The sequence below is a fragment of the Chelonoidis abingdonii genome, chromosome 4, assembly GCF_003597395.2.
Source record: "Chelonoidis abingdonii isolate Lonesome George chromosome 4, CheloAbing_2.0, whole genome shotgun sequence".
NCBI lineage: Eukaryota > Metazoa > Chordata > Testudines > Testudinidae > Chelonoidis > Chelonoidis abingdonii.
The window spans coordinates 90,618,212-90,631,346 of NC_133772.1; the positions used below are offsets into that span (position 1 = coordinate 90,618,212).

The 13,135-nt window shown below is 46.7% G+C and overlaps 1 protein-coding gene across 3 annotated transcripts in view; it reads right to left on the reverse strand.

Annotated features, from left to right (window-relative positions):
- ITPKA (inositol-trisphosphate 3-kinase A) overlaps nt 1-12,817 on the reverse strand; it is a 54,446-nt gene extending 41,629 nt beyond the window's left edge. Inside the window, exon 1 of one of the 3 annotated variants that reach the window (XR_012655804.1) lies at nt 11,692-12,323. Coding sequence is in view for 2 of the 3 variants with exons in the window: in XM_032793885.2 (XP_032649776.1) it covers nt 11,692-12,186 (495 nt within the window). In the remaining variant the exon portion in view is untranslated. Of the gene's footprint in view, nt 1-11,691 lie in introns of all 3 variants that reach the window. The other 2 variants (XM_032793885.2, XM_032793886.2) reach the window with 2 other exon arrangements.
- Nucleotides 12,818-13,135: the final 318 nt, after the last annotated feature.

The following is a 13,135-nucleotide window of genomic DNA, read 5'->3' on the forward strand; positions in this document are numbered from 1 at the left end:
CCTCTCCAATGCCCCAACCCCGATCCTGTAACCCAAGCTCCTCACTTCTGGCCCCAACCCAGAGCCCAACCCCCAGCCAGAGCCCTCACCCCCTCCTGCACCCCAACCCCCAATTTCATGGCCCACCATACAATTTCCATATTCAGATGTGGCCCTTAGGCCAAAGTTTGCCCACCCCAATCTAAATGAATAATGCTACTAGTAACACTGAACGCATACACTGGGATTTATATCTTTCCTAGGGTTTAGAAGTTCCAGAAATGTGGATCCAGATCTGAACTGCCCCAAAGTTTGACAAGGTCCATTGTTCCAGGTCCCGCTGATCTCAGAGAGTCTGGGCTGAGACCTACAAAGTCTGGATCCCAATCCAGGAGTTGTGTCCCTGACCATCTTGGCTAATCACCACACAGTAAACTGTGTGACTTGCCCAAGGCCACAGAGTTAGTCAGTCAATGTATGCTTTTATTAAAGAGCTTTCCTTAATTAAAATCGGGGGGGGGGGGGGAAATATTCCTTTTTATACCTTTGTAGCTTGACCTCTTTATTCAGTACTTTTTCTTAATCAGGCATAATTCTGTTAATCCCTATACTTTGTACTGGGAATACTGCAAATGTAGCCTGATCTAACCCCCACTGACAGCAATGAGAGTCTTTCAATTGACTTCACTGGGAACTGGATTGAGCCAATACTCAGGATACAATAGCTTGCAAGCAGCAAATTTGAAGATTTTTATAGTGACCACTCTAGACAAAGCAATTAATCTTCAAAAAGGCACTAATGGGAAAGGCAAGTTTTAGGTTTTACAACTGGAAAAGAACATAAATTTGATTAAAGGAAGAGTAAGGTGAACAGAGAAACAAATTTTAGTCTAAGTAACTAAAATGCTAGCCAAACCAACCTTCAAATTTCAAACTTTTATTTTAAAAAAGTCTCAGTTCTCAAAATAAGACCAGAAAATTTCAGCTTGAAACAACCTTATATTCTCTTTAAATGTATGCTTGAAAATAGAAGTCCCTATTCACCTTAACTTAAATAATATCTCCTATATAAACACCCCAAAACTTTAATAACTAAAAAGTCCTCAAGAGCAAAAGTGTCATAAGCAAAACAAAAATAACTTTAAATCTATTGCCATTTTCTCTCTGATTTTTGTTTGTTTCATATTCAGTCACATCTGAAGTGAAGCAGAAGAAGAAAAGGACGATCTCCAGTAATAATGCCTCACCTGTCTATGTAGCCTATCATATAAGGATCAGCAAAGCACTGTACTTTCATTAAGTTCACAGCACCTCTGTGATTTAAAGATCATCATACCTATTTTACAGAGATTATGGACTGAGGCATACTCTGAGTCAGTTTCAGAGTTGGGGAAAGAACCTAGGAGTCCCGAGACTCCCAGCATTCTGGTCTGACCATTGGACATTCCATACGTAGAGGATGCTGAGTATATTTTATTATAGGCGGGGCTGGTAGCACTACTATTATCAAAGCTGTCCTTGATAATCCTTTAGATCTCTTAGATTTGCTGGCTCCAGGTCACTGAGTGCCTTGAAAATGAGGACTGAGACCTTGACCCAGTGTGCTGTGGGAAGCCAGCATGGAGAGTGGAGGACAGGTTTGACGTGTCTGCAGAAGTTCTTGTTGCTAAGAAACACACTGCAGCATTCTGTACTACCTGGAGTTTCCTAAGGGCTGATGGCTTCACACCCAGGTATATTTACATTGCTGTAGGCCAGACAGGAGGTGACGAAGACGTGCATAACTCAAACCAGGTCATCATCCACCAAAGCAGGACAGGGTGTCCTAACCCTCAAGAGATGGTAGAAAGCATTACTTACAGATGCTACAGTGTGAGCACTTAGCACCAGAGAGGAACTCAGAAGCATTCCAAAACTATGGATTCTATTGCTCTTCCACCAAAGGAGACTGCACCGTGGCTGCAAATGCTTCAAAGTGCTTTGCTTACCAGCATCACCTCAGTCTTACTCAGGTGCAGCTTCAACCAGTTGTTGCTCACCAGAGAACTGATCTGATCCAAGCACTGAATCTTGGTGGTAGAAGTAAGGTTGCAGGAGGTGAAGGATATGTAGAGAAGCGTGTTATCTGTTTGTTGCTGATATCTGAGTCCATGTCATCTGACCAGTTCCTCTAGTGGCTCCATGCAGATGTTGAAAAGGACAGAAGAGAGAATTGATCCTTGTGGGACTAATGCAAGCAAGGGGTCTAGTGGTGGAGGTGCAGTTTCCCATCGCCACTGCTGGGTATGTCCTTCCAGAAGGATGTAAACAATGTTAGTGCATTCCCCTGGATCCTTGCCACCTCTCTCAGGTGAGACAGTGGTATCTCATCCTCAACAGCACTGAATGCTGCACAGAGATCTGGGAGGATGAAAATGGATCTCTATCCACCATTCATTGACAGCAGGAGATCATATATCAGTGCCACTAAAGCAGTTTCTGTCCCCTATCATAGCCTGAATCCAGATTCTGCCTGGTCTCCAATGTTAACTGCAGTTAGATTAGCTTTGCAGTTGACCTTCAGCTAGCTTCTCTATAAGCCTGCTCAGGAATAGAAGGTTTGATACCATGAGATAGTTGGCTAGAACTGATGTATCCAGGATGGGTTTCTTCAGTGCTGGATGTTGTCAGGGCTCCTTCACCACTCTGAACCTTAGGTTCCAGATGTGGGGACCCGCATGAAAGACTCCCAAGCTTATTTACCAGCTTAGGTTAACAGTAAGCTGCCACCATCAAGAGTGTTCCAAATCTCAGGGGAAAGCCACTTGAAACTCTGCCTTCCCGCAAATATTTTCCAAGTCCCTAACCCCACCCCCTTTCCTGGGCAGATTTGAGACTAATTCCTCTCCCTCCCCCAGCAAGTCTTTACACCCCTTTTCCTGGGTAGGCTTGAGAGTATACCCTCACCAATTAGTCCTGGTGAACACAGATCCAAAACCCTTGGATCTTAACACAATGAAAAATTAATCAGGTTTTTAAAAGAAGGATTTTATTAAAAGAAAAGGTAAACTTCATCCCTGTGAAATCAGGATGGAAATAACTTTACAGGGTAATCAGATTCAACGAGCCCAGAGGAACCCCTGCTAGCCTTAGGTTCAAAGTTACAGCAAAACAGGGACAAACCTCCCTCTAGCAAAGGAACATTTACAAATTGAGAAAACAAAGAAAACTAACAAACATACACTTTGCCTGGCTGTTACTTACAAGTTTGAAATATGAGAGACTTGTGCAGAAAGATTTGGAGAGCATGGATTGATGTCTGGTCCCCCTTAGTCCCAAGAGCGAACCACCACCAAAACAAAGAGCACAAACAAAAACCTTCTCCCCACCCTCCTCCAAGATTTGGAAGCATCTTGTCCCCTTATTGGTCCTTTGGGTAAGGTCAGCCAGGTTACCTGAGCTTCTAAACCCTTTACAGGTAAAAGGATTTTGGTGCCTTTGGCCAGGAGGGATTTTATAGAACTGTATACAGGAGGGTTGTTACCCTTCACTTTATAGTTATGACTGACGTAAGAAGGAAAGATTCTGCCCTTACCATAATATTCAGTTTATTGTGCAAAAAGAAGCTGCTGTTTTATCCCCAACAGCATTCCCCATTAGTGACAGGACAAATTAATTTTACATAGGAAGCGATATACAAACTGAGTGAATAAATTACTAGATGGGTAGCTAGCTCAGAGTCTTCACTATGTTTTTCCTACTGCTCGTAGATAAATGCAGGGTGAAAGGATGAGGACTAACTCCTGCTCATCAAAAGTTCTCCCCCTCCCTAAATGTGTTACTATATGAACATGCAATACCTTTCTGTCTAGTATACACCTGTTAGAAGGGACACTGTTGATAGAATAAGGGTAAACGTCGGATGCGTGCTCCAAAACGTCTGTTAGTCTATAAGGTGCCACAGGACTCTTTGTTGCTTTTACACACTAACACGGCTACCCCTCTGATACTTGGCCCAAAGGGACTGATTCTTAGCTAAGGGAGACATAGACCAGGATATGGAAGACTGGATCCATGAAGGCACTACAGTGACCAGATGTCCCAATTTTATAGGGACAGTCCCAATGTTGGGTCTTTTTCTTACATAGGCTCCTATTACCCCCCACCCTCTGTCCCAGTTTTCCACATTTGCTATCTGGTCACTCTAGAAGGCACTCAGACACCTAAGTCCCAGTTTTGGCTCCAGTGTGAGCCATAACGCTCTCACCAAACCCTGCAGGCACCTAAACTCACTCAGCACTGAGGTTCTCCAGGCAAAAGTTCCCACCTCTGAACATGCATATTGCTGCCTCCCCTGAGGCATTCAGATGCCTATTTCCTGCCTAAGCCCCAGAGCAATTCACAAACCAGGGAAAGGCAGCCATCTGGCCACCTAACTCACTCAAGCAGCCTGATCCTGTAGACATGTGCAGAGGCAGCCTACCAGCTCACGTCACATTCAAACACCATAAATAGTGGTGGTGCCTGCCTTACAACTCTTAACCCATTGGTTACAGCACTCATCTAGGATGTGGGAGACTCAGGTTCAATTTCCCTCTCTCTGCTAAAGATCTGAATAGGAAGTCTTCTCAGGAGGATGCTCTAATCACTGAGCTATGGGATATGTGGGGTTTCTTCTCTCTCTCCTGTTGAAGCCGTTCCACTGTGACTAAACAGAGAGATTGGAGCAGCGGGACTGAACCCAGGGTGTCTCACGTCCCAGGCAGGTGTCCTAACCACTGGGCCAGAGTGTCATTCTCTCTCTGTGGCCCCATGGCTAAATCTGAATTACTGGAAGATTAAATGACTTGCTCAAGGTCAAAGTGATCCAGTGACAGAACCAAAAACAGACCTAGGAGTTCGTGGCTCCCAATCCATTGGTCTAACCACGAGACAGCATTCCTTTTAGTTATAGGTATTGCATGGCATCACATGGAGTATTCTCCACCTCCACTGTTAACCAACTCCAACCTACAAGAGATCTGCCCAGAGGCTTTTCTTTTTTTTTTTTCTAAAAAAAGAACTGACCCCTCCTTAAATATTGATACAGACTTGTTTTACTCTCCATGCTCCTGATACACCACACCTTGCAAACAAGTTTCAACGGCATTATAAAAGTACAAGGAAGAAAACACAACCACACAACCTTTCCATGAACAGTTATGCTACAGTGCAGCATCTGCTCGTCCCAGTTCATCCTGCGGGGCCAGGCAGGAACAGTGCCCTTTTAAATATTTAAAATAAAAACTGTAACAGGAGACTGAATGGCTCAGGAGACTAATGATGGGATAAAGGGTCTCAAGTCTTAGGTCATAACTTCAAATCCACCTCAGCTCAGAAATAACTACAGGCTAATGGAACTAACGGGTATTTAGAAGACTATCAGAAATTAGTTACTGGGTCTTAGTTCACTTCCTACTAGACAAATGTCCTCATTAAAAGTAAGAGGCCATAAATTAAGAATATAAAAGCAACCATACTGGGTCGCACTAATAATCCATCTAGCTGAGTATTCTGTTTTCACAGTGGCCAACACCAGGTGCTTCAGAGGGAATGAACAGAACAGGCAATCAACAAGTGATCCATCCCTTGTCGTCCACCCCCAGGTTCTGGCAGTCAGAGGTTAGAGACACCCAGAGCATGGGGTTGCGTCCATGACCATCTTGGCTAACAGCCATCGATGGAGCTGTCCTCCGTGAACATATCTAAGGGTATGTCCAGACTACCTGCCTTGTCAGCGGGTAGCGATCGATTTCTCAAGGATCGATCTATCGTGTCTCATCTAGACGGGATATATCGATCCCTGAACGCACTCTCCGTTGACTCTGGAACTCCACTAGCGCAAACGGCGGTAGCAGAGTCGATGGGGGAGCCACGGACGTTGATCCTGCGCCATGAGGACCCAAAGTAAATCAATCTGAGATACGCAATTTCAGCTACGTGAATAGCGTAGCTGAAGTCGAAGTATCTTAGATCGATTCCTCCCCTCCAGCATAGACTAGCCCTAATTCTTGGAATCAATCAGCATCCATACTGTTGGCATATCGGTACAGGGGGCACCATTTAAAAGTGTGCTGTGAAAAGGGAACTAGCCTCATGTTAAAAGACCCAACTCTGGGTTGAGGCACATTAAAAGGGTGATATGGGAAAGCTTGCACTGCTGCTGTTCACGTCACACTAAGGGCTTGTCTACACTGTCACTTTACAGCGCTGCACTTTACAGTCTTGCTATGGGGTGTGAAAAAACACCCCTGAGCGCTGCAAGTTTCAGCACTGTAAAGTGGCAGTGTAGACAGTGCTCCCAGTGCTGGTAGCCGTGCTCCCAGTGCTGGTAGCTACTCTCCTCGTGGAGGTGGGTTTTTTAGAGCACCGGGAGAGAGCTCTCCCAGCACCATGTCGCAACTACACAAGCCACGTTAAAGCGCTGTTGCTAGTGAAGACATGCCCTTAGACTGTGGACAAAGAGGAGACTTCAGAGTACAGGGATATCACTGTCAATCCAGCATTTTTTAGAAAAATGAAGTTCACACAATGTAAAAAATAAATAAAATAAACTCCTTAGGGTCCCTTCCCATCTCAGTTTAAAGATAAAAATTCTTCTCTACTGGATTAGTTTACGTAATCGGCTCCTGAGCTGAAACTGTTCACACTTTTAATCCTTAATTATGAAACATGTTCTTCTATTTTAAGGTTTTATTAAAGATGAAAAAGGAAGAGAGAGAAAGGACCAGCCAAAACAGATATGCTATAGGTTAAATACCCTGCTACCCCAAAAAAATTTCTGGGCTACTATCACTGCAGGCAAGAATCTAATGCTTCTTTCTGGCTGTCAGCTGTTCTCATGGTTACAGTGACAGGAATATGTGGTTTGTGCATTTGGCACATTTCTACCTAGTAAATCAAATTCCTCTAACATGGTGCTGCAGCAGTTATATCACATCTTACTTGCTGAGCAACACTTTAAAGGGACACTGTCCAATATGAAGATCCTAATCTGACCTGTTTATTTTTCCTTATCTCTGTCTGAAAGTAGTTTTTAGGAATGCTAGTGACTCATGACTGAGAGTGGCTTGACTGGTCTCTCAGTGGAAATTACCATTGTACATATACTTCCCCATCAGGGATCTCCTATCTCATGAAGCAAAGTAGGAATGGAAAACTGTAGTCCCCATATGAATGCATGGGAAAGCAGACACTTTTTATAGCTGTCAGGATAAGATTCAGCATGTATTTTACCAGTTGGTTATTTTAAAACCTATTGCTTAATTAACGACAAAATATAGCTGTCATGTAGCTGTGCAGTTCCATGTATGGCATTTTATGCAAATATAATAAATTGTACACAGCTACAAAGTCTGGTTAACAGGGCAGCAGTAGAATAAGCTTCCCACACATGCTGCCCTAATCCTGACAGAGAACCTTCCCCTAGGGATCACAAGGATAATTCTGTCTCCATAGCCCATGCAGTTCTTGGCCTCTCTTTGGAGTTTGTCAATTAATACAAAGTGAAGTAGTGAGTTTGGGAGGTGGGCAGGAGTGGCGCCAGGGTTTTTGGCGCCCTAGGCAGGGGTCCTTCCGCACTCCTGGTCATTGGCAGCAATTCTGCAGCGGGGGGGTCCTTCCGCACTCCCGGTCTTCGGGGCACTTCGGCGGCGGGTCCCAGAGCAAATGAAGGACCTGCCTCAGAATTGCCGCCCCCCCAAATCCTGGCGTCCTAGGTGACTGCCTAGGTCGCCTAAATGGAAGCGCCGGCCCTGCAGGTGGGAGCTGAAACTCAGACCCATCAAGTTCCACTTATGGTGGGGCCAGTAAACCTCCATCAGATGGGAACAACTTTCAATCCCTAACTGACAGCCTACAGGCATAAAAGCCTCTAAAGCTCATTAGAGGTGCCCTGAGGCACCCAGTCCCTGGCTAAGTGCCATTACACCTTCAAGGGTGAAGCTTGTTTTCTGGAAAGGTAAGTTCAATAAATCAAGTTCTGACCTTTCTGGTGCTTACACAGGTAGAGTCTTCCCTCTGCACACACAAGCAAGATCTCCCCCTGGCACTGCTCTCAATGTGCCCCACCCTGCCCTTAAAAGGGCAGCTCACATTAACCAAAATACCAATACTACATACAACAAAAAAATAAATATTAACATCCAAAAACTCACCTCTAACTATAAGACCTGGCAAAATAAAGTCATTTCACTTATCTCAAGGCCCTCCCACTAACTTTCATGGGGTGAAATACATGTATCACAAGCCAGCCTTGAACTCACAAGCTTGAGGTACACAACACAGAATCCTGCTGCTAGGGGAAGGGGGGAAATCATTTTTCTATATAAAGAACACACACTTTGCACATATTTTCTATTTACTTACTGGTTCACAACTATTTGTGAACTAGCATTGGAATGTTGGCTATCAGGATTCCTGGCCCTGGGAGTTAAGTGTGGTCTAGTGATTAAAGAGACTAATAGGGTCATTCTGCCAGGAGCAACCTGGGATCAAAAAGCATGCACTTTAACCATCTGAACTAAAGGACAACAATGCACACTAAATTCATGTAGGCTGTAGCAGACTCAAACCGTTATGTGGTCCAGCCCCACTGGGTACATCTACACTGCAGCTGTGAGATGTAATCCCCAGTGCAGGAAGATGTACATGCACTAGTTCTGTTCCAGCTAGTATACTAAAAATAGCAGTGTAGTGAGCAGCATGGGTTAGCTGCCCAAATATGTACCTAGTATTTCCAGCTGGATTGTACTCAGGCTGATGGCCTGAGCCGCCACCTGTGCCACAATGCTACTTTTTGCAAACTAGCATGTGTACAGCTTCCCGAGCTGGGAATTACACCTCTCAGCTGCAGTGCAGACATAGCCACTGTTTTAGGATCAGTTAGACAGACACAGAATTTGGCCCACTTTACCTGAAAGGCAGTGTGGAAAAGCTGATAAGGCTTGGGTCTGTCAAAATAGAGTCCAGCATTCTATTTTTAGCTTTGCCTACAAAGAGTTGTCCAGGCTCACACTTATCTGTAAAATGGGTTGTCTCTCCTAATGTAGGAGTAATGAGGCATTGGTTAATGAGGAGTGCAAAGAAGTACTAAACCCAATTATAAGAAGAGCTTGGATTAGAATGAATGGGCTCTTGGGTAAGTAGCTCAATGCCCCTTTCCCTAAGCTACAGGCTCTTGCATGTAGGTAGGGTCTCCCTCAAAAAATGTGAGACTTTTGACCTGTTCTGCAGAAATGCATGACACTTCGCAGGTCTGCAAAAAACATTTTAAAGAAACAGAACTTCTTAATACTTGAAGAGTCCCGGATTTCCCATGCACTCGAATGGATGCTGTTTCTCTCCATCCTACCATAGCTCAAAACATTTAAGATGGCTGCTTTCTAGTTGCTTAAACACTTTTTTCCCCGCCATTAGTTAGTATTATTTACATTTATTTGTAATTTGATGTAATGCCTTCTCTGAACTCTGTCTAGATTTAAATAGTGCTAACAAACTTAATAGGATTTTAAATGGGTAACACAGTTTACATCCAAAACATACACTTATGTACATGTTTTAAAATGTAAGTATATGGGGTAGTATACTGTTCTGACTAATGATTTAGGGCCTGATACTGCACACACTGAAGTCAATGAGAGGTTTACCACTGACCTCAGTGGTGCCGGACCTGGACCAAATTGCATCCAACAGGACACCTGACTTGGAGGATAGTTTTGCTTCAGATTATTCTCAGGAGACAAGTTAGCCTGGGGCCTGCATGGATGGCATCAGGTTCTCTGTATTGACAATGTGCTAACCAGGCATCCAGCCCACAGCTCTCAATGATGGGCATTCCAAGCTAACAGTGTTCCATCATCATACCCACTCACCGCCTGCAGTAGCAGACAGGAATGAACTAGATGATCTAAAATTCCATCCCCACCCTGTCTTTAATTTCTATTATTCTGTAACTCAAAGTCAAATGTCATGGGCTACGGTATTTATAAAAACATTAAAGCCATGTTCCTGTAATAATAATAGTTTGCCCTTCTACAGGGGATTCCATCTGAGGATCATAACTTTATCAATATTAATTAAACCTTGCAAAACCCTTTACAGGATATTATTGTACATAATTGGGAAACCAAAGCATAGAAAAGTCAATTTTCCCCCAAGGTGACAAAGCACATCTATGAAAATAGAACCAAGGTTGCACAATTCCCTGGCCTGTACTTGAGCCACTCAACCATACTTCCTCTAATTTAATAATCCTAAAAAACTCTCAGAAAAATAACCCAGCTGGAAGAATTACCTACAACACTGTGTCACTTATTTTTTATCTTGTTTCACAGTATACACCATTTTTCTTGATTCAATTCACTGTCAGTGGCCCTGTAGTCATAAACAACCCTATAACTATAAAACATTGGGTAGTCTCAAGAATAGTGGATGGGGGAATTTGCTAAGGAAAACATTTCAGTTTCAAGGAGCCCAGAGAGTTGTTATAAACACAAAGTAAAATATGTATTACCACAGTGAAAAACAAGCCAACTGCATGTCTTCAAAACTGCCCTTTATATGTAAGAGCAGCTGGCAAATTACATAAGGGATTTACTGGGAAGAATGTATTACTGCCAAAATGGATAAAAGCATGCATGCTAATAATTCCAAGCTTGTCCCAGTTTTCTGTCAAGATCACAGCACAACGTAGCTCAAAAATTGACAACGAGAGACTCCCGGAGTGGGAGAGGCCGAAATACGTGTTTGTAAATGCCTGGAAAAAATTTTATTTTTAAAATCCCAAAAGAGACTGAAAAATGCCTGTGATCAAAAAATGCCAAAACAATTTTTAAAAAATCGTAGTAGGTCAAAAGCAATTTCATAGCAAGAGAAACAGTAGCAGCACTTGGCTGGGTTTCAAGAGCCTCAGGTCTCCAGCAATGTAAAAGAGAATCATGTAGAATTATCACTGATCAGCATAGTGGATTTTTCAGTTTGTGATTGGGTAAGAGGAAATAGTTTCCTTTTACTTAGGTCACCGAAACCTTGCTTAAAAACACCAGACTGGTGAGCGCTCAATGACACCATGCACATTCTGAGACCATGGGACTGGAAGAATAGCTTGAATTGTGTATTTCTCCACATCCACAGGCATGCTATGCTGCTGTTTGCGGTACAGCAATACAGGAACACGAGTAACTGAGGGGGAGTAACTTGAGCTCGCATGAGCTGACCAGTAACTGGATGTTGTTGGAGGACTGTTATCAAGTTGGTGTTTACCACGGAGTACAGTGGAGCTGAGAGCCTGATATCGTAGGCACCTATGCAACAAAGAGCCCTTAGGCTTAGATTAGGGCAGACCTGTTGTTTTCATTTTAACAGACTTCATTTTAAACTAACCCAGTGCCGATGAAACGTGCCAGATGGACAGTCCGGTGGAGACCCAGCCCCAGAAGTACAGCAGGGGCAGTGGAGGCCTCCCCTAAGCTAGCCCACAACACTGTCGTCCATCACCATGGTATCCGACCCCTGCTGCTATATCCCCAGCCCAGGCTCACAGCACTCGCTGTCCAGCACTGCCAGGAGGCGCCGCGCGCGGCCGGCATATGGACCTGCGGGCACGTGGGTGCTTCTCCCAAACGCCCGGCCGCGGGGGCCATGGGAAGCAGCCAGGATGGGCTGCTCGGCTACTCTGCCGCTGGGGGGGCCTACCTGGTTGGTGTCCTCCCCGTGCTCCAGGTGCACGATGCCCTGGCTCCTACCCTCCGTGTCGCTCAGCAGATCGTCCTCGGAGTCCTCCAAGACGGACGAGGAGCCGGTGGAGGACAGCGAGGAGTTGGAGAGCCGGCGGGACTGCAGCAGGTGCAGTGAGCTTCCTGTCCCCAGCCAGCCGCTCTCGGGGTCCGGCGGGGACCCTTTGGGGCTGCCCTGCGCCTCCTCGCTCTCCTCGGGGGTGACCGTCAGCTGCGGGATGACCGGCGGCAGCAGCCCGTTTGGGGGGCGGCAGCTCCTCTTGGCCGGGTCCGGCAGCTCCCTTGCGGCAGCGGCGCAATGAGCCTCGAAGAACGAGCGTAGCTCCCCGACGCTCAGCCGCTTTCCCCTGCCCAGCTCCGGGCTGCTCTGCCGGCCCCAGCTAGAGTCCATGGTGGGGCCGGTGCGGGGCGCTTCCTGGGCACCGCTGCGGAGTCGGGGGCTGTGCGTGTGCATGGGGGGAGCGCCCGGCCGCCGCTGCACCCGAGCAAACTTCCTGCTGGCTGCGTCTGCCGCGCGGAGCCGGGGGCCGAGGAGCGCCCAGAGTCATGTCCCAGCCAGCCCGCACTTGCCCGCAGGGAGGCTCGGAGCCGGGGCCGCCTATCCTGCCTCAGCCGGGGCTGCAGCCAGGTCCATCTGGGCGGGCTCAGCCAGCCCGCCCGCCGCAGCAGCTGAGCGTAGCCGCCGGAGGGAGGAGTCAGGCCCACGCCCGCTCCTGGCTGCGGCTTGGCCCCTTCGTCTCTTTTGCTTTCAGTTTCCACGGCGCCACCCAGAGACGCCTCAGGAGAAAGCTGCGGGGGAGCCAGGCCCACGCCGGGGTGACAGCTCGGCTCCGGGGCCTAGGCCCGCCGCTTGGCTTCCTCCGGGGCAGGGTGCAGAGTGGAGCCTGGCGGGCGCTGTTCACGTGGTGGTGCGCAGGGCTCCAGCCTCCATCTTCCGCGCTCCCTTGTCCCGCCGAGAAGTTCCCCGGCCCAGCCTGTGCTGTGTCCCAGGCGATGGGTCTCTGTGGACGTCAGCCCCACGCACACCCCCGTTCTAGTCCTGGGTGATTATCGCTCACCAGTGTGCCCCCACCTCACGTGCCCACAGCCTGGGGGCAAAACCACCAACAGACATACCTTCCCATCTTCCCCTTGTTCGCTACTCCCACTGCCTGCCTCAAGCCAAATCCTGCTCTTTGGGCCAAAGGGAGCTCAGGATGGACAATGACAGGCAGGGCCGGCTTTAGGAAGTGTGGGGCCCAATTCGAACAGTTTCGGGGGGCCCCAGGCAGGGATGACTTAAAAAAAATGTGGAAAAACGTGAGACTTGTACTCACTGGGCGGTGCTCCGAGTCTTGCCGCCGAAGACCCTGAGCAAGCGAAGGACCTGCGGCTGAAGTGCCACTGAAGACCCAGAGTGCTGC